Source organism: Styela clava, chromosome 8 (assembly GCF_964204865.1).
Source record: "Styela clava chromosome 8, kaStyClav1.hap1.2, whole genome shotgun sequence".
NCBI lineage: Eukaryota > Metazoa > Chordata > Ascidiacea > Stolidobranchia > Styelidae > Styela > Styela clava.
In genome coordinates, this window is record NC_135257.1 from 10,214,429 (window position 1) to 10,235,716 (window position 21,288).

At 34.5% G+C, this 21,288-nt stretch overlaps 2 protein-coding genes across 2 annotated transcripts; one reads left to right on the forward strand and one right to left on the reverse strand.

Annotated features, from left to right (window-relative positions):
* The first annotated feature begins 141 nt into the window (after positions 1-141).
* Positions 142-12,707, forward strand: LOC120345761 (coiled-coil domain-containing protein 146-like). Its single transcript, XM_039415305.2, has 20 exons — positions 142-428; positions 1,349-1,431; positions 1,623-1,707; positions 2,024-2,148; positions 2,500-2,650; positions 3,738-3,895; positions 4,467-4,575; positions 4,699-4,817; positions 5,341-5,527; positions 6,217-6,483; positions 7,161-7,286; positions 7,971-8,098; positions 8,502-8,693; positions 9,422-9,574; positions 9,848-9,956; positions 10,325-10,453; positions 10,592-10,729; positions 11,049-11,204; positions 11,347-11,439; positions 12,258-12,707. The coding sequence occupies exons 1-20, from the start codon at positions 300-302 to the stop codon at positions 12,462-12,464; spliced, it is 2,844 nt and encodes a 947-aa protein (XP_039271239.2). The 5' UTR covers positions 142-299; the 3' UTR covers positions 12,465-12,707.
* A 3,534-nt stretch (positions 12,708-16,241) lies between these two features.
* Positions 16,242-18,449, reverse strand: LOC120346619 (uncharacterized). Its single transcript, XM_039416381.2, has 3 exons — positions 18,281-18,449; positions 17,137-17,279; positions 16,242-16,436 (listed from the first exon to the last, which is right to left on the reverse strand). Exons 1-3 carry the CDS (start codon positions 18,405-18,407, stop codon positions 16,275-16,277), a joined length of 432 nt encoding a protein of 143 aa, XP_039272315.2. The 5' UTR covers positions 18,408-18,449; the 3' UTR covers positions 16,242-16,274.
* Between the last annotated feature and the right edge of the window lie 2,839 nt (positions 18,450-21,288).

The window sequence follows — 21,288 nt, forward strand, 5'->3', positions numbered from 1 at the left end:
GCCAAGATCTAGACTCCAAATTTTACATCTAGATCTTGAAAAAATAAACTAGATCTAGCTAAAACATCCAAAGTGGCACAAATTGATTTGCGATGATATCTGCTGCCACATGTGGCAAGAGTGATGTTTCCTTGGAAACTGTGTGTAAACTTCCATCTGTGATTGAGATCCGGCAGTCAGCGGAAATGCCAGTGTAAGCCTGTCTTGGCACTGTGACTTTTATAAGCATGTAGTCAAAATCCAGCTGATAGAAGTGATACCCGTGAATCTTTGAATTCATTTTTGATTTTTCGACGAAAATGGAAATAGACGATGGCGAAGAAGGCTTGGACGACAGGCCGATTTCTGCATTGGCACCTCGAGTGGGAGGGCAGGAAGAAAGTGAGGTGGAAGTATCAGCAAGTCCTGCATTCCAGTGTTTGGACGAGGTGAGAATAGGTTATATAATTCTATTCCACTCGTAACACATTTTTTTATGTGAAAATCATCGCAACATTATTTTTTACATTGATTCTAATTTTCCACATTGATTCTAATTTTCCGCATGAACAATTGCATCAGTGGGTAATTATTTCCTATTCGTTGATGAAAATAACATTCTGGCATTAGCTTGATAGCATCGGTCACAATTTAAGCAATATGTGCGTTTTCAAAGTGTAATTCATTTGTATTTTGTAACATGCTAAACTTGATACCCACCTCTCGCTGTCGCGACTTGTTTTGACCTGACATTTATTAAAGTGCGATTGATCGAATCATTTTCATCCCATCAAGCTATGAACGCAAACTGCCTATTCATATTTAAGTAGCGATACGATAAGATTTACATATCCAGCTTAATGATATGGCGAGCCACGGCCTTTCATACGGTTACCAGTCCATGTCGGGTATGGGATTAGTTAGTCACGTGAACCACACCCCACGGCGACAAAGATTCCAGCAATCCTCTCCTACATAATTAGTTCACTCTACAACTCTGCTCATAACTCTTCATTTACACAGCAGAAGATGTCAAATATATTAAATGCATAATTACATTTTATCCAGTAATCTATACATTCAGACACTATAAACATCTTATATTATCCTGTGCAGACACACATTTTGATTGTCATAGTTCAAGCCAGTTATGTCGAACTGAAATGTAAATATGATGGACTGCCAGTATTTTATTGATAGCTGCATGTTCAATAACTTTACAACGATTAATTATAAGTTATTGTAAGTACTTGTACAGAAAGCCTTCCAAAGCATGATCAAGGTGGCATAGTTACTCAATGGGACTTCAACTTGTCTTATTTTTGATCATCTTGATTAAATAAGTCTTCATTTAATTCATGTTTTTCAGTTATTCAATGCTGGAAAAATTACTGGGACAAGAATGGCAGAGTTAAAAGTGAAATATAGCGAAATTCATGATATGCTGAAAGAGTAAGTTTGTCTTCTGATGAATATTTATTGAAGTACTTCCACCAAATCAATAAAGATTTAAATTGATTATTCTGTGCTTAATCCCATAAGTAATACAGATAGAGTATAATTTTCATATTGTAAAATTTTGTTAAATGTAAATTTGCTAATCAAGAACTTTATTCCAGTATTTCTATCGATTATTTATTTAGTAAAAGAGAATCAGAGACAAGATTGTTGAATGAAGCGAAGGATTTCACAAATGTTCTTGACAAACAGAGGCAAGAGATAGCTAAGGTATGAAATGTTTTCTATTTTCAACCTGATTTTGCAGAGCAATTAAATTTAATAGCAGTTGATAGGTATAGCTTGTTGACTTTGCGGATTGGGCATCGTATTTAGGGTATTATTTTAGTATTTCAGAATACAAAACTAATTTGTAAACATCAGTATTGGATTTATTGCCAATATTTAAAACTGGATTGAGATTCGTAAATCTGAAGCTAATATAACTTAGACTCCTAATCTAAATATCATTTGTCATATTTAGCGCAGAATAATTATTTTCAAAGAATCTATATTTAAATGGCTCTTTTATATACATACATTCAAGGCTGATCACTTCCCAGAAAATATTGATTCAGAAGTTGGGAAACTCAGGCAAGATTTGTTGAAGAGGCATAATGAACTACATCAAATTGAGGAACGAGATTTTCTTCTACAATATAAGCTTGAATCGTATGTATCTATATCGTAAAGGGTAAACACAAAGTTCAAAAATAATGATACTGAGGAAAGTTTTATACGAAGAATTGTGATAATCAAATTTAATCTTATGTATTTCTACAATTTTAAAATCTTTATTTTCCTTTTAATCACAATTTGAATTTTCAGTAGTTACCATAGTTAGTTTTTAGTTGCTGACTTTTTAGGTTCGTAATTAAAGATACCGAGTAAAGCTATCGCTACTCAACTTTGAGCGAAGTGCACTTCATGTCATCATGCCCGGAGTTGTGAATGAGTATTGATATGCGATTGTCTTTATAGTGCAGTTGTGATAATAATCTAATCTTATTTGTTATATATCAGCCTTCAAGAAGAGTTGCATTTATTAAAACGTGATTACGAGCGAACTCCAAAATTAGAGGAAATCGAACAAAAGAAAGGTGAATTGAGGACACAGAATGACGTACTGAGAAAAGAAAATGCTCAACGCCAACTTGAATTAAAGAATTTGAAGGTGAATGTGTATTATATTTAGTGAATATCTTCCAAGTTTCTTTATACTTTATTCACTTAATATAATATATATGATGTGCTCAATATATGAAGTATATATATGTATATGTACTTATCTCATGAGACGGCTTGAATAAGATAGTAAGTAAAATGAATATTTAGAGAGAGAGAGAGTGAGATTTATTGCCACAAAAACAAAATCAACACTAATATAAACAATAATAGATAATAATATAATGAAGAAAATATTTCATCAGTAATAAACAGCGATTGATTATTGTTTTGTGCGGGTCGGTGTGCAGGACCGATTAAGGTCATCTAGGCTCCCGACCCTCTTGTAAATGCTGTATATAAGGTTATCATGGCATAATATAGTACCATGGGTAAATGCAAGTGGGATTAAACAAAATATATATAAGATAAAGAAATGAGTGAATGAGTCGGCAATTTAATGTTATTATTATTAAAGTTATCAAAGGGCAATTTAGGATTTTGAGAGGTCATGTACCGATGTAACCGATCATGTCCAATGGAAGAATTAAAACAGTCAAAGATTTAAAAAAAGCTTTTTTTTTTATTGGACACAGACCGAGATCAAAAATTGAAAGATAGGGACAAGAAAATAATATCATCACAGATTCAGTAATGGAGTGCATATTTATACAAAATATTATGTCAAATTGGTCCGAGAATCGATAAATTGTGCAGTAAAAAGCAACCTTATTCATCACATTAAGGCACAAAAATTGATACAACATAGGATGGGGGTTCGTCAAACCTAAGATTCACAAATAGGGGTCCGCAGCCCAAAAAGGTTGGGATGTTGGGAACATCTGTTATAATGCAACAAACTTCTAAAATTTTGTGAAACTTGACATAATCAAGAATTCTGTACGATAATAACACAATTTTCTGAAAGAAATAATATTGTAAAGATAGTTTTCAAATTATAATCTACTTTTCAAGTATATTTGAGTTCGATATTTATTAAAAAAATAATTCCTTGATCATCTCTAGTGTCATATGTACAGTTAACATTCTGTCACTTTTACTGACTTTTAAATTTTTCTCGACATACTGTGTTGCAGGAAGACTTGGAATCAAAGCATTGGCAAAACAGTGTTGATTCCAAAGACTTGGAACGTTCGATTGCAGAACAAGAAAATGTCAAAAATAATCTCGTACAAATACATGGAATTCCAACTCAGATCGCTAAAGAGATTGACAAAAGCAATAAAATACTGCAGTAAGTTTAGATAGACTACAGCATAGGACTATAGCTTGCAAGTAAAAATCATGAGAAGTATAACTGTAAAAAGTCCCTGTTTTTTTGTAATGTTCTTTACATTTTTTTGAACGAGGGTATGTATATAATTTTACCCAACAGAGCAACTAGGTTTGAAAAAGATGACAATCTGAAGTCCCATGGTTACTCGCAAATAGGTGCTTGGAGTCGTTTTTTTGTTTCTCTATGTATCGGGCATCTCTTGGAAATTCAATTTTCCTTGCCTTTTATTTCTTCTCATATCGTTTAACTTTTTCATTGTATTTTAATTACTGTCAGACTTAATAATGAGTGTCATCGCTCGATAACCAGAATTGGTTTCTCGCGACTCCTTTCACCCCGAATTATCTGTTTTTGCCCCGTTTTACATTCTGTATTCATTTAGTGTGGTGAAAAAATAAACTACTGATTACTAAATTACTGATTACTGTCTGAGATTTTTCAGCTACCCAACTATTCCTAACTAAATCATTTTTTTTTTTTAATATTCAAGTTATTTTTAATCTTTGCTTAACTGTCCCTACATTTGCAGGGAACAAGCGAAGAAATTTGCAATCCTTGAAGATGATAATCAAGTAGTTGTTGCAGAAATGAAAATCATTGAAGGAAAAAAACTCAGAATAAAAGAAGAAAAGAAAGAGGTATTTTAAATATTTGTTATTTTCGAAATCATTTTTTAATGTTTTGAACGATTGAAGCCGCATTTAAATGGTCATCAGTGTGCACTTCTTAATATTCTTCTTGATAAAAAAAATTTTCCACAGGTAGAGGATGAGTTAGATCGTCAACGACAAATTTTAGAAGGAAAAGAGAGAGAATATGACAAGCTCATGAAGGATTTTGATTTTGAAAAAGAGAGAGAAGCTGTTTCATTGGGTGACAGGTGAATTGGGTTAATTCAAATTCACAAGATGAATACAATATGTAGTGTTTTTTAAGATTTGTAAAGTCTGGATAAGATTTTTCTATGCTCCTGCAAAGGGGATGGTGGATTATGTAGCGTTTGTAAAATGATAAACCAGGCAAGGTTTTGTAATAAAACAGATTGCCAGATAATCATTCCATCCATATTTTCAATTGTTAATGACTGAGAAAGCTGTAAGTGATTAATGGTTATGTAAACCACCCTGCAACAGCATTTTAATCAGTGGGATTATGGCATGTATACTTCTGACACGTGCATGGTGCGCTCACTGCCGGGCTATAAATGAATTTTAGTCATATCCTTTAAAATGTCACACTAGGATTTCCCAATGTAGATGTACACCTAGACTGCAATAGTTTTATCTTCATGAACTCTTTGAAAAAAGATGTTTATTCAAATGAGTTTTTTTCTAAATGCCCTGGATATGATGGTGTTATTCTGTGTAAATCATTTTTGTTTATATGCTATTATTATGTTTCAGAGCAACATTGGATTTACATCTCCGACATGCACAGTTAGAAAAGAAAACAATGCATGATACATTGACTAGAAAACAGAGAGAAAAAGACAGAGACCTGAGACAACTGAAAAAGCTTGAACAACAACTGAAAGTTGTTAATGATGCTTTACAACATACAGAACTTATCTGGGAGAAAGCCAAATCAATGGTTGGTTAGAAATAGTGACGCCTGAAAAACTTTATTTCCACCTCAATCAAAATCTGAAATTACTGCTTGTAAAGCAACATTTCTACAACACTAGGAAAATATTAACAGCAAATATAAGGACTGATTGATTGGTTCAAAAGTAATGAGAATCACACTTTCACAAATTTTATTCAGTAACGTTTTGTCTGACCAAAGTCGGACTGCCTCGGACGATCAGTTGACAACAACTTTGACTCACGAAATTATTCTGAGGAAGTCTGACTTTGGCCCGACGAATAATAGAATATAGTTAGTGAAAGTGTACTGCAATACCTTTAAAACACTCAGAGTAGCCGTTTTGATTCTTGCTACGGTATACTTGCACTCAGCGCATACAGATCCACTTACATAATGGGAGAGGGAAAGGAGCAGCTACTCCAATCAACCTCATTAAGATTTTGCTGTGAAACTTTTCTATTTATATTATTTGAAACTCAAGTAATTGATATTAATCCACAAATATATAATATACAAAATTTTTGAATATGAATATTCCAAAGAGAATGCATCTACCTGTGATAATATTGCAATAATAACCAATGGTGGAATTTAGGTTTTTCGTTGTTAGTCAATGCAAAAGAGAATCTCTTCCTAAAATTTTGAATCCCATCAATGATTGTAACCATGAAAATGTGATGTTATTTATACAGGTTGACATGTTTCCAAGAGACGATGGTTCATCTTTGGAAAAAAGAAAACAACTCCAGTCCGAAGTTGATGAAATTAAACGAAAATTAGGACAACAAAATGCTCTGACCTCAGTTGAACAGGTGAAAGTTGATGATTGTGCCTTGGAAGAAGAACAATTAATCAAACGTCAAGAAGAACTACGTGCTGAAGTTGTTGAGTTAACAAGACTTGCACAAATCAAGGCAGATGAACGGGAACAAAAAGCAAGGGATTATATGAGAGCAGAAGTAGGTTTAGTACAGATATTGATTTCCATTAGACTACGTTTTCAATCGCTTTTCCAGCAATATCCTTCTCTGTCTAAAATTTGTAATACACCGTTACAGAGTATATTACTTTGGTCTGGACCTGATTTACTGAAGCCTTACTTTCTTTGTATATAAGAAACAGTATAAATTATAAAGCGAGGGTGGACAAATAACGACACGCGGGCCGGATATGGCCCACCGAAGTATTGAATCCGGCCCACTTGTGTCTGCTGAAACTATGACCATGGTTTTTATGGATATAAATTTCTGTTGAAAAAAACTCCATAATGCCCCGATGGTTACATTGTGCTTCTTATTATTATTTAAACATTAGCCTAGCTGATGTAAATAAACTGTTTTTAATTCATAGTTTTTCATATTGAGTTTCGAGCCTTCGGCCCAGTATCCAAGTCTATTATCTGTAACTGGCCCACTCGGAAAAGTAATTGCCCACCTCTGCTATTGGAAAGTTTACAGGAGTAAAAACATATATGCATGTTATTGAAAACTGTATAATGAATTGCAATATTATGACATTTATTACATTACCACATGCTTTACCTTGGTAATTATTATCAGGACATACATGAAATATCAAGAAAGGAGAAAGTATAGATTTTATTATATTACACGAATTTTTGCACTATTTTTTCTAGCAACGATCTATCAAAGCTATAAATGAATTGAAATCTAAAGATTTATCCATCACTGATCATAAGAAGAAAAACACAGAAGTCCAGGTTCGCCTTCAAGAATCAGCAAAATTATATGACATAATCAAGGTATTTTCTGAGTTTTATAGCTAAGTTAAGCAGATTTAACCTGCAATGACTGTACATTTGGACAAATGTATCTCACTAACACAAGGTTTCCTCATTGCAGAATACCATTCCAAATTTATAATTCTATAATAATACAAGAACGTATCATAAGATTACAGGATAAGAACAACTTTAACATCATATTAACATTTAAACACATATTAACATTAGGGGTGTTCCAATTTTATTACAGGAGGACCAGATACAAGTAACTGGGTGAAGCCGCTGGCCGCACCTTTATTTAAGATAGCCTTTCTAGTAGTTACATGCACTAAACATTGTTTATTTTGCGATGCAAAGTACTAAATTAATTGAACTAAAAAAAACTTTCGTGGGCACACAATTCCAAATTGGCACTTCTCCGCAGGCCGCTCAATTTTTCATTGCGGGCTGCAGTTTGCACATCCCTGCTTTACATAAATCTAATATATAATTTCAGAAACATCAAATATAACACTAGTCGTCAGCTGCGGTTACCTGTTTGCTGCAGTCGTCTAATGCCTAAAACAATAAAATAAAAAACATCTTCGCTGATTATTTTGACATTCCAAGAACAAATCCCATCATACTGTATAATCTCACTATGTCTTTAAGAACTACAGATACCCTAATACACCAGTATTAAATCTAATTCTCGTTTTTTAGAATGAAAGAAACAAATGTGTCAACCAAATTCAAGCGAGTACTCAGAAAGCTGCTGAAATGAGAGAAAAGATTAAAATATTATCGAATGAAATTGAAATTTTACGAACCACTGTATCCAATCTTGAAAGGTGAAACGAGATTAATATAATTTTTTTGCCTTTCGACAAAATATTATTAGCATTTGGCAAATTTAGTGTGTTTTTTGCATATTTTAGTAGTTTTAGCAAGTTTTTTGATGGTTTTTGCATGTTTCAGCGAGTTTTTTTGTCAAATTTTGCAGGTTTTAGTGAGTTTTTTGATGTTTTTTGCACGTTTTAGTGAGTGTTCTGGTCTTAGCGAGTTTGTCAGGCATCAGCTTGCTTAGAATTGGAAAATATATTGCCAAAATAACTGGAAAATCCACTTTGTAATAATAGTATTGTACTGCTGTATAATTCCCTCTATCACACTGAGATGCATTATCTTACATCCTGTGGTTCAGTATTCATTACTTAACTTGGCACTTAATAAAAATGTGATTACTCTCTTCAGGAACCTTCAGAAAGCTCGTTTGAAGCATATGAATTCTCTTGTGTTGAGAGACTCATTGAGGAACGAGAGATCAAAAGCACTTGTTTTGGAGAGTGAGCTGGCTGAGAAACGTGAACAACTGAAAGCCCAGATCAGTAAATTGAATACACTAAACAACCAAGCTGAAGAACAAATGGTGCAACTAAGAAAAAGGTATTTGTATTTGCTGGTATCTTCAACCTGGGGGGAATTCACGACTGAAGCTCAAAAGATAAATATGGCGCTTATCTGGGTATTTTCAGATTCAGAAAGCAATTCATCGTTTCAATACTATGTTTAAAACATAAATAAAAATTGACGGGGACTTTGCAACAACAGCCTTGTAGACAATAGAACTCCAGGTCTACCATATACACTCAGGTCCTTCTGAATATTGTTAAGCAAAACTTTTGGATAAACTTGAATTTTGTAACAATTATTAGCTCTAATCAGCTTAAGTTCATACTGATTTAGAAATAGCAAAACATCCTAAATGTGAAGTGAAAGTATTTTTTGCAATCAATAGCTACTAGCCACAAGTAGGGACTCTATATTTTCAGTCACGGTACTTATTTCCATTACGTCTTATTTACTTGTGTGTTTCTAAAATGCAACAACCTATATTTAACGTATTAGCAATCTTACTTCACCAAATAACTGACTTTTACTGGTCTTGCGGATTTTGTAGAAATTCACTAAAGTGTACTATCACAGAATCATATAGATAATGGTAGAAGACTGATGCAACTAACTTCGACAGTCACTAATACAGTGCAAAAATAAATAAGTTTTATCCTGTTGCAACAACCTTAAAAAGCATATTTTGGCATCCAGCTTCGTGTGATTTTGCAGGCACCATATTGAATAAGCTTGCAAACATGACATAACATTTTTGTTTTAAGATATGAAATCGCTGTTCAACATCGTAATGACAGAGGAGTACAGTTAGTAGAACGAGAAGAGGAAGTTTGTATATTTTATGAAAAATCTAACATACAAGATATCATGATCTCTAATGGAGATGTTGCTGTTCGTGCACTTGAAGAAGAAATCAGGTAATATTTAGATATATTACAGATATAATCAGATATAGAGAATATTCAATTAATCGGAAATTCTTAAATCGATGAAGCTTTGGAATTGATGTATAGTGGGACAAGGCAATGAAGCTAAAGTCTGATATGGTTACTCGTCCGTGTCGAGCGATCCTCTCGCACATAATTATCACTTTTTGGAATTGGTTCGGGAACCTGCCTAGAGGTATCAATGATGCGATAGCATCTTAACACTTAATATTAATTTTGTTTAACGTTTAATTTTGCGAACAGGTTTTTGAGAATGCAACTTACAGAAGAATATCGATTGATAGAACTTGCTCGAAAAAATCAACCAAATCGACTTCATCTCAGTGATGAGCTGATTACATTACAAATTCAGGTATGTATTACGATAAAAAGGGGGCGCTCTAGAAGTATGTGCACCAAGATGGCAGACACCGGAACACAGTATGTGTACCAGATTAGGGTGAGGCCATAATTTTATTTCAATTTTCCTAATTTTAGTTTTATTACGAGTTCGGTGAACAGCCATGTGGGTCCCGTAGTATTTTTACTTAAAATTATGGCCTAACCCTAATCTGTTACACATACGGCGTTCCGGTGTCCGCCATCTTGGTGTACATACTTCTGAAGTACCAAAAAGAGTATATAAATAGCATATAAAGGGCACTATCTACAATACATACTACCCTTTTCAAGGAGAGATACACTCGGAACAAATTCAGACTTTAATTAATATATTTTCAGTTGGCTCAATGTCAGGATCGTATGAGAGGTTTGGAGAAAAAACTTGAGGATCCGGAACAACCAAATAGAGTACGATTGCTTGGCGGAAAAGATCCAACACCTACTGAATTACACAAGAAAATGGAAGAAGTTGGTTTTTCATTAATCTCTCACTTTTATTTGGTCATTTACCAATGTCCATTTTACCTTTGTGGGATATATAATTTTTACTCATTGCAATAAGCAAACATAATTTGAATTCAACTTTATACAATTCTTTCATATCAGCTTGAAATACGACTTGCTCAGAAAGAGGAAACTTTGTTGGATAAAGATTTAATATTTGATCAGGCATCGAGACTTGCTAATCGTGTACAAAAGAAAGTAGATGCTGGACAAGAAGATTCATTGACACTTTCAAAAAAGGTGTGCAATTCTTTTCTATACAAGCTTAAAAGTAAAGCAGATATTTGTTCTTATTTATCACCATTCCAAGAGCAACAACCTTTTAAATAATTTTGATTTGCTTTGTGGAAATTTATAAAAATTATGCATCAAGATCACATTGCCTCTTATGCAGAAGCCAATGCTTTCGCTAGGTGCCATGATCACGCTTAAATTTCCCTAATTAGTAACCACATCAGAGATATAGCTTCAATGACTGTGGTTATGCTTGTGAAATATTGCTTGACCTGTCACCATAAATTAGTCTTATAGCCAATGGTTATAATTGTGTTGTATGCAGGTAAATGATTGCCCAAGAAAAATCAAAGATGTGACAAGAAAAATGATGGCCTTGGTATCTGAGCTAGCAATGCAACAGGCTAACGCCCTTCATTTACAGCAAAATATTAAAGAAAAAGAATCAGAATTGGAGCAATGTTATAGGAGATTGGAACAGGTGTGACTTTTCATATATTTGTAACGAATTTCACCATATTTCAAAATATCTATCCATGACCCATAGGTTGTAAGTCATTCCTAATCTATACCAAATATGCAGAAGTATTCTAAAATTTTGATTGCGAATGCCATTTTGTCAGGGTGAACCACCATCTGAAGAAATTGAACATGAATGGACGAAAATGTTGTTAACTGATGAACAAAAATTGCAACAACTTGCAGAGGCAGGAATGGTAAGATTAATTTGAAATGGTTTCTCTCAAAACTTTTTTGTTTATGTAATCAAACCAAATAGAAATAAACATGTGCTACATACAATAAAATTGTTTCAAGAAACATGTAAAATGCCTTTCTCTGATCATTTACCTAGCCAAGGTGCATTTGAATATTGTTCCTTGAGTGTAAAATTAATATGTAGTAAACTCAGACCCAAGCCATGAATTTGCTGTAAAAGAAGTACATTGTATTTTTACCATTAAAGCTATCGAAATCTTCCATTCGTTTCACCAGTTCAAATGTCAAATTCTGATATTATTTGAAGCTTTCACTTGACAGCCATTGATTGTTGCAGTTTATGCTTTTTCTGCTGATGACAAGGGCGATGTTATTCAGTTCCACTTATGGTCCATGTATGCTTACGATCATGTTTTTCTTATGCATGAGTGGGGATGGTGTTTCCGTCTATTGTTAAGGGGATAAAGAATGCAAGCCATGCATATATGATTTGGTTATTGTTCATGTTTACCCACAAAGCAATAAACGTTTCAGATGTTTATAACAGCCACTAGACAGCTAAATCAACAATGTGTAAATGATTGTGTATTGCACCTCATATTTTTTAAATATCGTTTATAAATTTTGCTGGATGTTGTTATGTTTGTTAAAATAGCTGAACATAGCAGCTTGGCAAAATCACATTGACGAATAGTGCAAATTGAAGAAGCAGAATATAAAAATAAACCCCAAACAATGCTTATGTCCTATTGACCATTTATATGTTTCTTTAGCAGTATTATGCTAGCTACTAACATGAACGAACTTATTGTTTCAGCAACCAAATTACGAACAGAAACAATACGAGTTATCCGGCGGTCTGACAACTACTGCAGAACCAAGACCCAATGCATACATTCCAGATGATGAGGGTGAATTACCAATACCTCGACCATACGGAGCACTGGCACCATTCAAACCTACTGAACCGGGGTCGTCAATGCGTCATATTCGAAAACCAGTTATCAAGCCTATTGAAATCTAACATTTTTTTCAACTATTTTCATGTTACAGTCAAATAAGTATTAGGAAGACAGAGTTGATAACCTGTTCAAAAAATGTTCCAACATTACTCTATGATTCCATAAGTATAAACAAGTTCATCGATTTTGTCAAGTTGTTTGTATATATGTGTGTCAAAACTTCATAAATGTTCATAGATGTTGGTTCATATACTTCCATTCTATTTTTATTATCAAAACAAATATTATCATCTGAATAAACTCGATATTTTTTCTAATGTTTGTTGTTTTGCGGAACTTTGCACATATATTGTCTGACATATTGTGTTATTGATGTTCAAATCACCAATTGTAATATTATAATGTGTCTCATAAAAGATACTTAAGGACAACATTCCCATCTTTGATGTCTCCCCAGATAAACCTCGGAACATCGGGCCTCGTAAATAGAAATATCCTGATGGGTGAATCAAAATTCGGCTTTAAAATGCCACATGTGAACATAGGATAGGATAGGATTTGCATATTTATCCCGGGGGAGAAGAAAGCCGATAAGACGGCTTATTCATATGGCGAACCACGGCCTCTCGTCCGGTTACCATTCCAAGTCGGGTATGGGATTAGTTATATTGTTTGTTTTCGGAAGCATGGACTTGGTGGTGGAGGAATAATTGAACTACTGGTATTGTTTTCCAAGACCTAAATATGATAAATTGTGGTGCATCGTACTAAACGTAATCACTGGTCGGTTATGGCTTCCTCTATCATCGAGTCATGCACCCGAAACAAATAGCGGTAACTGGTTAACTAATTCCATACCCGACATGGACTGGTAACCTAACGAGGGATCGTGGTTCGCCATATGAATAAGTCGTCTTATCGGCTTTCATCTTCCCCGGGATATATATACAGGGTGTTAAAAAAGTTACGCAAAATTAGGATAAAATTTTTCGTCATGGCAATCTTAAAAAAGTAACTGCTAAAGAGTGTCAGTCGTTTAAATAGCATTTCACCGTAATACTGTTAAAAGATGTCAGTCGTTTAAAGTTTTAAGTAGCATTTCATCTTAACTTCTGTTAATTTTGCGTTACTTTTTAACACCAACGGTCTTGATACCGCCGAAAGATCGTCGCAAATAAACGCTGGAGTTGTGCACGTTAGTTTGACAGTGGTTCATTGTCGGTAATAGTTAACGATGTTTTGATTGTACAAATTTCATAAAAATTAGTAAGTATTAGGTTAGACAAGAAATACACACGTCCACATAAATTTTATTAGTGGCTATAGACAATATCATTAATCTGTACTACGTATAAATAGAGCGTAATTTTTAAAAGCTCCGAATGTTGGGAAATTCATGCGGTAATAAAAAAAATCAAATACCAGATAATAGTTGTTTATTTTATCTAAATTATGTCAAAATTTCATGGAATTCCATGATACAGCAGGCAGTCCGTAGTCGTTTTCATGAGCGGCATTCCGACAAGGCGTAACGGTACTTAGCGGACGTGATCCGTACATTATTTTGAGCGAAAAAGCGGGTTTTGTAACATTCCTAATACATGACTGCAACAGCTAAACTGAGGTTAGTTGTCTAGATAAAGAAATCTTGTATATTTGTTTTCCTAGAATGTTCTCGATCTATATTCTGCGATATAGATAGAATCTAATATGCGAGCCTTCAGAAATATAGCATATATATATTGTTGAATAAGTTGAATGGATTTCCCAACTTTTGTGAATTTATTGTATTGCATTGACAAAAATATTTGTCCGGCCCGTTTCAACACAGTTTGAGTCTTTTCCGGCCCGCGGTCAAAAATGTTTGGTGACCCCTGCTCTGGACTAGAGTCTAAGACTAGGTGGCTGGAGGGTAATCCCCGTTTAAACAGTCTTTCAAGGAGCAAAGGCGCTAAACTGTGGAAAATGATTGAAAAATCTTGGGTGGTAACTATGGCACGTTTCCTGAATATTTTCGCAATGGTGGTATGTTGGAGGCTGAGCATTAGAGACATATATATGATAAAATATTCGAAGGGCAGATATCAAGGTTCAGATTGACTAAAATCGCAGATAAAACTGGGTAGGCTGCTATCTAGCAGCTAGCTGTTAGATATCTAGGAAAAAACATACCTACTAGATCATTCAAAATCCCGATACTCCACCGGAATCACTCATACAGATCATGCATAATAAAACAATATCTAGAAGGTGTGATTCATTAAGATGATGTTTCAAAATAAATTGAGTTAGTTTGAACCTGAACATAAGCACAAGCATACCAAATACCGGTATGCAGACAATTTATCAAATTCAAAAGTGAATAAGGGCCAAAAAATCAAAAGAATCAAATTGCTTGACAGAAAAGAAACGAACAATAAACAAGCAATACAATCATGTCACCAGAAATTATACATAGTATGAGATAGAGGATGACTGCATATTGAATATACGTTTAAAAAAATCAATATTGGATGTATCCAATGCAGGCTACTTGGATCTGCGTTATCATGAAGTTTGCTCAGTATGTTTACCACGCGAGAAATTTTGCACCTCATTGACAAACACTGAAAACAATTGGCAATGTTTAATTCTGATTAGTTTTACAAAGTTACAGATACAAGCTCGATTTCATATTTTTTGATTTTCATAGACATTTTATCAAAGTTGCAAATAGACCGATTGTGTACCATCGTGTTACAGAGCATCCAAACATAAATCTTTTCTATTTCTAGATTAAGCGGTCAAACGAAGTTTCAGGACTTTCTAGAAAACCAGTATTACTTGCAAATGGGTTTGTTAGCAAATAGGAGCATTGTAAGTTGTGTATGAAAATGGCGAATAATAAAGGACCCAAGTATGAGTCATAAAGCACTCCGGATTCAATTGCACGGACTTCTGAATAATAAGTATTAACGTATTATATTGAAGTCTTCCATGTAAATGATCTGATGAGAGGCAGATGTGCAACCTCGAATAGCATAGTGACTATGTTTGCGAATGATTATGCTATGACCAACAGTAAACCATTTTAGGTATAATAAGGCACAGCAAACACTTTATTCTTTGTCGAATTTGTCAATATCTATTTATCAAGGTCAGTTATGGCATGTCTTGTCGAATAATTTGTCTAAAAACCAAACATGGATTTATTTATTTTTATCACAAAAATCACTCAATCTACAAAACAGGAGTTTCTCAAAATAATTGCTAAACAAGATAAGATGAAAGTTTTTTTTTGAATGAATATGGCCTTCTCCGCCATTTACGACTAACGCAGAACATTTCATCGTTATAGAGCCATTCTCAATCATCTTCATGTACTGCAAGTTCAATCAAGTACTGCTGGTGGTACTGAAGTTTTTTTTACCAAAAATTTATAATGTAGTCCCATGATCCGTCATTATAATCCGTTAGATAAATATGAAAATCCAATCCTAAATTGAAGTAGTGCGGTACCGGTATTATATATATATATGTATCGCTGTCTGATGTTCATTTCCCAAAGTTGTATTTAAATTCGAAATAGATCTTGCAGCTGCGTCGGAGTCTCGTATTTATGCCGGATAGGTGAAATATACGGCTGCTGGGATATCAATCCATGTTTGGAAGGATATTTGTTCACCAGTCATCTTTACCGTAGGCTATGTGTGGCCAGCCGTGGCCCACCCGCAGTCAAGTGACCCTGCAGCGCCAGGAGTCCAAAAACCCTCTCGCACCTACGCGCTATTTTAATCCTTATAACCGACATAGTGTTGGTACGCTCACCGTCGAGCTAATTGTATCTTCCCACATACCAATTCTGTTTGGGTATAATATATTTAGTCAAAAAATCAATGCAACTTGAACAGTCTGTTAGTGCCATGCATGGCATCGACATATCTCGTCATAGGGCTGTTGATGATTGGAAATCTACATTGTAGAGATGAGCTGAGAGGAGGCTTCGGAGTCACTCCAGTGCCCCAGTTAGGGGGAAATGGTTTCAATGGGCTTCCCTGAAATAAAACAGCTTCTTTATCAGTCTCGAGAGTGGATTTTATGCAGAAATCCGAAAATTCGGTTAAATCATTTGTAACAATTCGTAAAAAAATCAGTTTCAACAAAAATGCATGAAGAATTAGCATCGGGTTATCAGCAAGATTAGTAGGAATGAACGTATGTGATAGGTATAGTCTATCCCAGTGGTTCTCAACCATTTTTCTTTCGTGGCCCACTTTCGTTGCACAACAAATTCTGGGGCCTATCAAGTATGTCATGCAAGGGGAAAACAACGAGAAAAACAAAACCAATTTGTTTACATTACTAAAATACAATTCAGTAGCAAAAAAACATCATTATCATTCATGTTTGGTACAATCAAATTTAACTAATAGCAATTTTCAATAGATTTGTAGTTCACCTAAAAAAAATTCGGTGGCTCACTGGTTGAGAACCGGTATTCTAGCCAGAGAAGTTAGATGAATTGGTTTAATTACGTCGATTATGCAAGACCTTGCGATGGAACTCTAGTCGCTTTGACCCTTGTTAATCTCAGCTATTAATTCGCCCAAATTAAAGGAATGTACTTTCTCCATCATACAATAGCTTAATACGTATGTAACTAGGCGGTTGCTTATCCAAGTTACTAATCTAATGTAATATAACTTTACACTCCAGAAAAAAGACGCCAATTCAGAAAATAAACCGTTTGAAAACCTGCGAAGGCAGCATTTGTCTTAACGTTGACCATTCTTCGCATCTGGTACTTGGCATTGTAGGATATATATCAGATTTCTCGTAACGTTTTCCTCGTTTGCTTCGACATTCAATTGTCTTATTGATTTTAGGAAGTTGTCTCCCTGAAAATAAATGACGAAAGGAGTGATTATGAGAAAACGGTATAAACCTGCATGACATGGGATAAAACTTAGTTTATGTGAACATACTGGTCAAGACGTCATTGTTTTTACTTAGTGTCTCAAAAGTCTGATGTTCAGTGGTGGGATTGAGTTCACACAGATTTGCGCGAAACCCGTACTTGGAATGTCATGATAATCGGCAAAATTGTTCTTGTTTCGAAAGTTGGCAATTAGATTTATGTAACGCGCGTCATGTTTATTTAGTTCACGTAGTGACATACATACATTTTCTGAAATAGTAGATAGCGGGTTCGATACAAAAAAAGAACCTTTTCTGAAAATTTTTAATACGATCACCGGATGTATTCCACTTGTATAAATCTCATTTCATATGGATACTCTAACTTTCTGCCAAGTATTATATCTATCCTGACCCAGAACATAGCACGATTTTCACTTCATATGCTTACCGTAACCGTTCGCCTCACGATACAAAGCTGCTCTACAACTCAGAACAGCAGTACATGGAATTTTTTAGGCACTGTTTTTATCTGATTAGTATGTACCCAGTATACCCAATTTTATATGAAAACCTGTTCAACAATCCGACTTATTCAGTAGGCTCATAAAACATTTCATGTGGTACGCAGACTTAAACGTTGAAAATTTTGCATCTATTTCTCTTTATCTGTAAATCTTTTAATAGCTTCTATGCATAACCAGCGGGTTTTATATATACAAATGACATATATATGCATATTTTCATGTGCTAAACAATGATAGATTTTCAAGAATAAACTGGCTTTTAATTCTGTTTACTACGAGTAGTACTTAGAACCGACAGTCGTAACCGTACCGAGTAGGCCTACAGCTTAACTTCGGCATATCGCGAAAATGAAACCCATTTCTATTCTCTAATGATTCATACTACTAGGTCGAATTGCATATCAAACCGCATTTCTAATATGACTTTGAAAAAAATCACTGACAATTTAACTAACCTGTTTCATTTAGAAATTTATGCCGTGATACTGGGATGGTGCTCCGCAAATCCAATGGATCATATGAATTTGCAACCCATACTACTTGTGCTGTACGCACTCGACGAGGATTCCAAGTTTGAAACATGACGCACAGAGTTTGTACTTATTAGAATGGCACTAAATGAGTTTGAATTATTATATTTTGAATTAAATATTATTGGGAGATTATTATTATTCATAGTGTATAAATTATTTTAAATTGTGACCTCACAATAACGAGGTGATTGTGGATTAAATCAACTTATAACTAATATGTACGAGGAAGTGGCTAAATTATGAAAAGTAGAAATCGTGTGTTATTTGAAAGTCAGATATAAAGAGACCCAATAATAAATTTTAACAACAATGGTTATCAAATATACAATACAATATATCAAAATTATGATGGTGATAAGTAGACTCCTTTCAATTTTTAAACATTACACAAGCTGGTCAATTTTAAATTTTTCTAATGCAACATTTTAAATCATTTGGTCATGCATTGGTTCAATAAGACATTACCATTTTAAAGTGTGGGTCTACTAATCCCGTAGTATCAAAAATTGGACCAATGTTTGATCCGTAGCAACTGATAATAGCAATACAAAATAGCGCAATAAAAAGCATTCATCAGAATACCTAGTTAATGATAGCGAATTGTGGGCTTTCTGACATCACAAGCATGAGCTGTATTCGTACCACAAGGTACAAATAAACTCAAATAATAAAAAAAGTTTATCAATTGGTAACATTAACGCATGGCACTCTGCGACTGATTTGTCATCCATTGAAAAAGGTGCAAGTGAGCCAGGAAGTGAACCACCTCGAAACCAACGCTTCCAGCGCGACTTTGTCGGTAACGCCGGCAGCATAAAGCGCAGAGAGGAAAAATGCGCATGTGACTCTGTAGGGTTCAATAGGGACTGCTGTAGTATAGGTATATTTAAGTGCAGAAGACAGGTATATTTTAACCATAAATCGGTGCAGCTGTAATAGTAATCACAACCAATTAACTGCTGAATGAGAAGGTATTTAGTTGTTAAAATTTTTTTAATGAGACGCACCATTGTCAAAGTGTTTTAGTTTTATTAAAAAATGGTTGAAAATGATTCACCGAACGGAAGGTATATGTCTTTTACTTGGATGTGTAAGAGTTCCATTCAGGGACTTTTGACAAAATAACGCGTTCAGAGCACTTTATGATGTCGTGCGTTTTTGTTTGAAAATGTGCTTCAGCACTATTGCTCAGATTAGCGTATAAACTATTTTGCGAGATCCTTTAGTGGAACATTTTGCGAAATGAAATCAAATGAAGTGAAGTTGCAAAGTGTCACATAAACATTGAGAGTTACACATAATTGAATTCATTATGACTACCTCGTTGAAATAGAAGGTAAATATTTTAAATAGGCGTACCGTAAAAGAAGAGTTTACACACTCTACAAGAAGACTCTTGGTTATGAGAAGACGGGAATTCGTTCGGCCCGATATAGACTAACTAATTTGCACTATCAGCGCAATTGAGTGGACTCGAACTCGAGCATCCCACGCGGACATGCCAACACAGCCATGCCAACTCCCGGTAGACACTAGCTATAGAGATTCACTGATAATATACTCAATACATAGAAAAGGTCTAGTACTCTAGTCTATGGTGCAAACTTTGAGTGCAAAAAGTGTCAGGTAATATTGTTCGGTGCAAAATTTTAGGGTGCTCCTGAAGTATGTGTACCAAGATGGCGGACACCGGCACGTAGTTTGTGTACCAGGTAAGGGTTAGGCCATAATTTTAGATACAAATACTACGTTACTTGGGTAGTTCTCGAACTTGTAATAGAATTAAAATAAGGGAAGTAGGAATAAAATGATAGCCTAACCTGGTACACATACTACGTTTCGGTGTCCGCCATCTTGGTACGCATACTTCAGGAGTACCAATTTTAGCTTACCAAATTATGATACAAGACAATGTTGTAACATTATTCATCTTTTTTAACCGAAATTGACAAACCAGAGCCGAATCGTGCATCATAACAAGATAATGTGACAATAAATGAATGTATTCTACCATTGACAGCAGTATTCAAGAATGTCCAAGCGGTTGGGACGGTTCAAAACTGAAAGTGGCATAAATTATACTGCTTGTTTCAAAGTATTGATTTCTTCAATAGGCCTAGCCCTGTGTTGTGCTGTTACTGTGGCTGACTTCATCTCAACGCCGGAAGTGTTGTCTCTGCGTGTGTCATCATTTCTGGATTGACTCTTTGACAACGACTGTAGATTGTGTAGATACCGTTCTGGTAAAAATGTTTCCTTCAGTCATCATCGGGTTAGGCAGTAAAATGGTTGCATTTTAAAATTTGTACAAACTATTTTGCCTTTACTTTTTAGTTTCGATTATAATATCAAAGCTAAATCAGCTTCGAAAAAATTACGAACTGACAGACGTCTTCTCACATCTTCGAGTAGAGCTTGAAAGTAATTTTGAAGTCTCACAAAGAAATATCTTCGGAAGAGGTAAGACTTGATTCTTGAAGATTGGTTAAACAGGAAGATATCTATGTACTTAATACCCAAGCATAAAACAGATTTATCGCATTATAATATCTAGTTCTTTATATGTTTATAGAAATTACATTATTAGTATGAGTTTTCAGAAAATAAACTATATTCTATGCCTTGGAATATTTAAAAATCAATTTTGGTCGAAATGGTTACTTGAACACGATAACATGACGCGTAGGCCTAAACTGCATTAGTTCACATTTTCCGTGTCCGCTACGTAACTTCCTGTTCGATTATTCGTACAGGGCGTGTCACGCAGATATTTCTGTATGCTTGACGGCAATGATTTTGCTGCTTTAAATATTTTGACATAGTTCCCCGTATTTTAACAAAGAATTGTATGAACTACCCTTCTTTATATATTTTATCGATCAGAAAATTGGTAAATATATAAATTTATTTAAACTTTATCATATGATGGT

Coding starts and splice junctions, on each gene's coding strand:
- LOC120345761 (XM_039415305.2), top strand. CDS start 300: ATGGAAATAGACGATGGCGAAGAAGGCTTGGACGACAGGCCGATTTCT. Junction 6,484..7,160: donor GGGATTATATGAGAGCAGAA/GTAGGTTTAGTA, acceptor TATTTTTTCTAG/CAACGATCTATCAAAGCTAT. Junction 10,730..11,048: donor CATTGACACTTTCAAAAAAG/GTGTGCAATTCT, acceptor TGTTGTATGCAG/GTAAATGATTGCCCAAGAAA.
- LOC120346619 (XM_039416381.2), bottom strand. CDS start 18,407: ATGTTTCAAACTTGGAATCCTCGTCGAGTGCGTACAGCACAAGTAGTA. Junction 17,280..18,280: donor TAAATTTCTAAATGAAACAG/GTTAGTTAAATT, acceptor ATTTATTTTCAG/GGAGACAACTTCCTAAAATC. Junction 16,437..17,136: donor GACAAATGCTGCCTTCGCAG/GTTTTCAAACGG, acceptor GTTTTATTTCAG/GGAAGCCCATTGAAACCATT.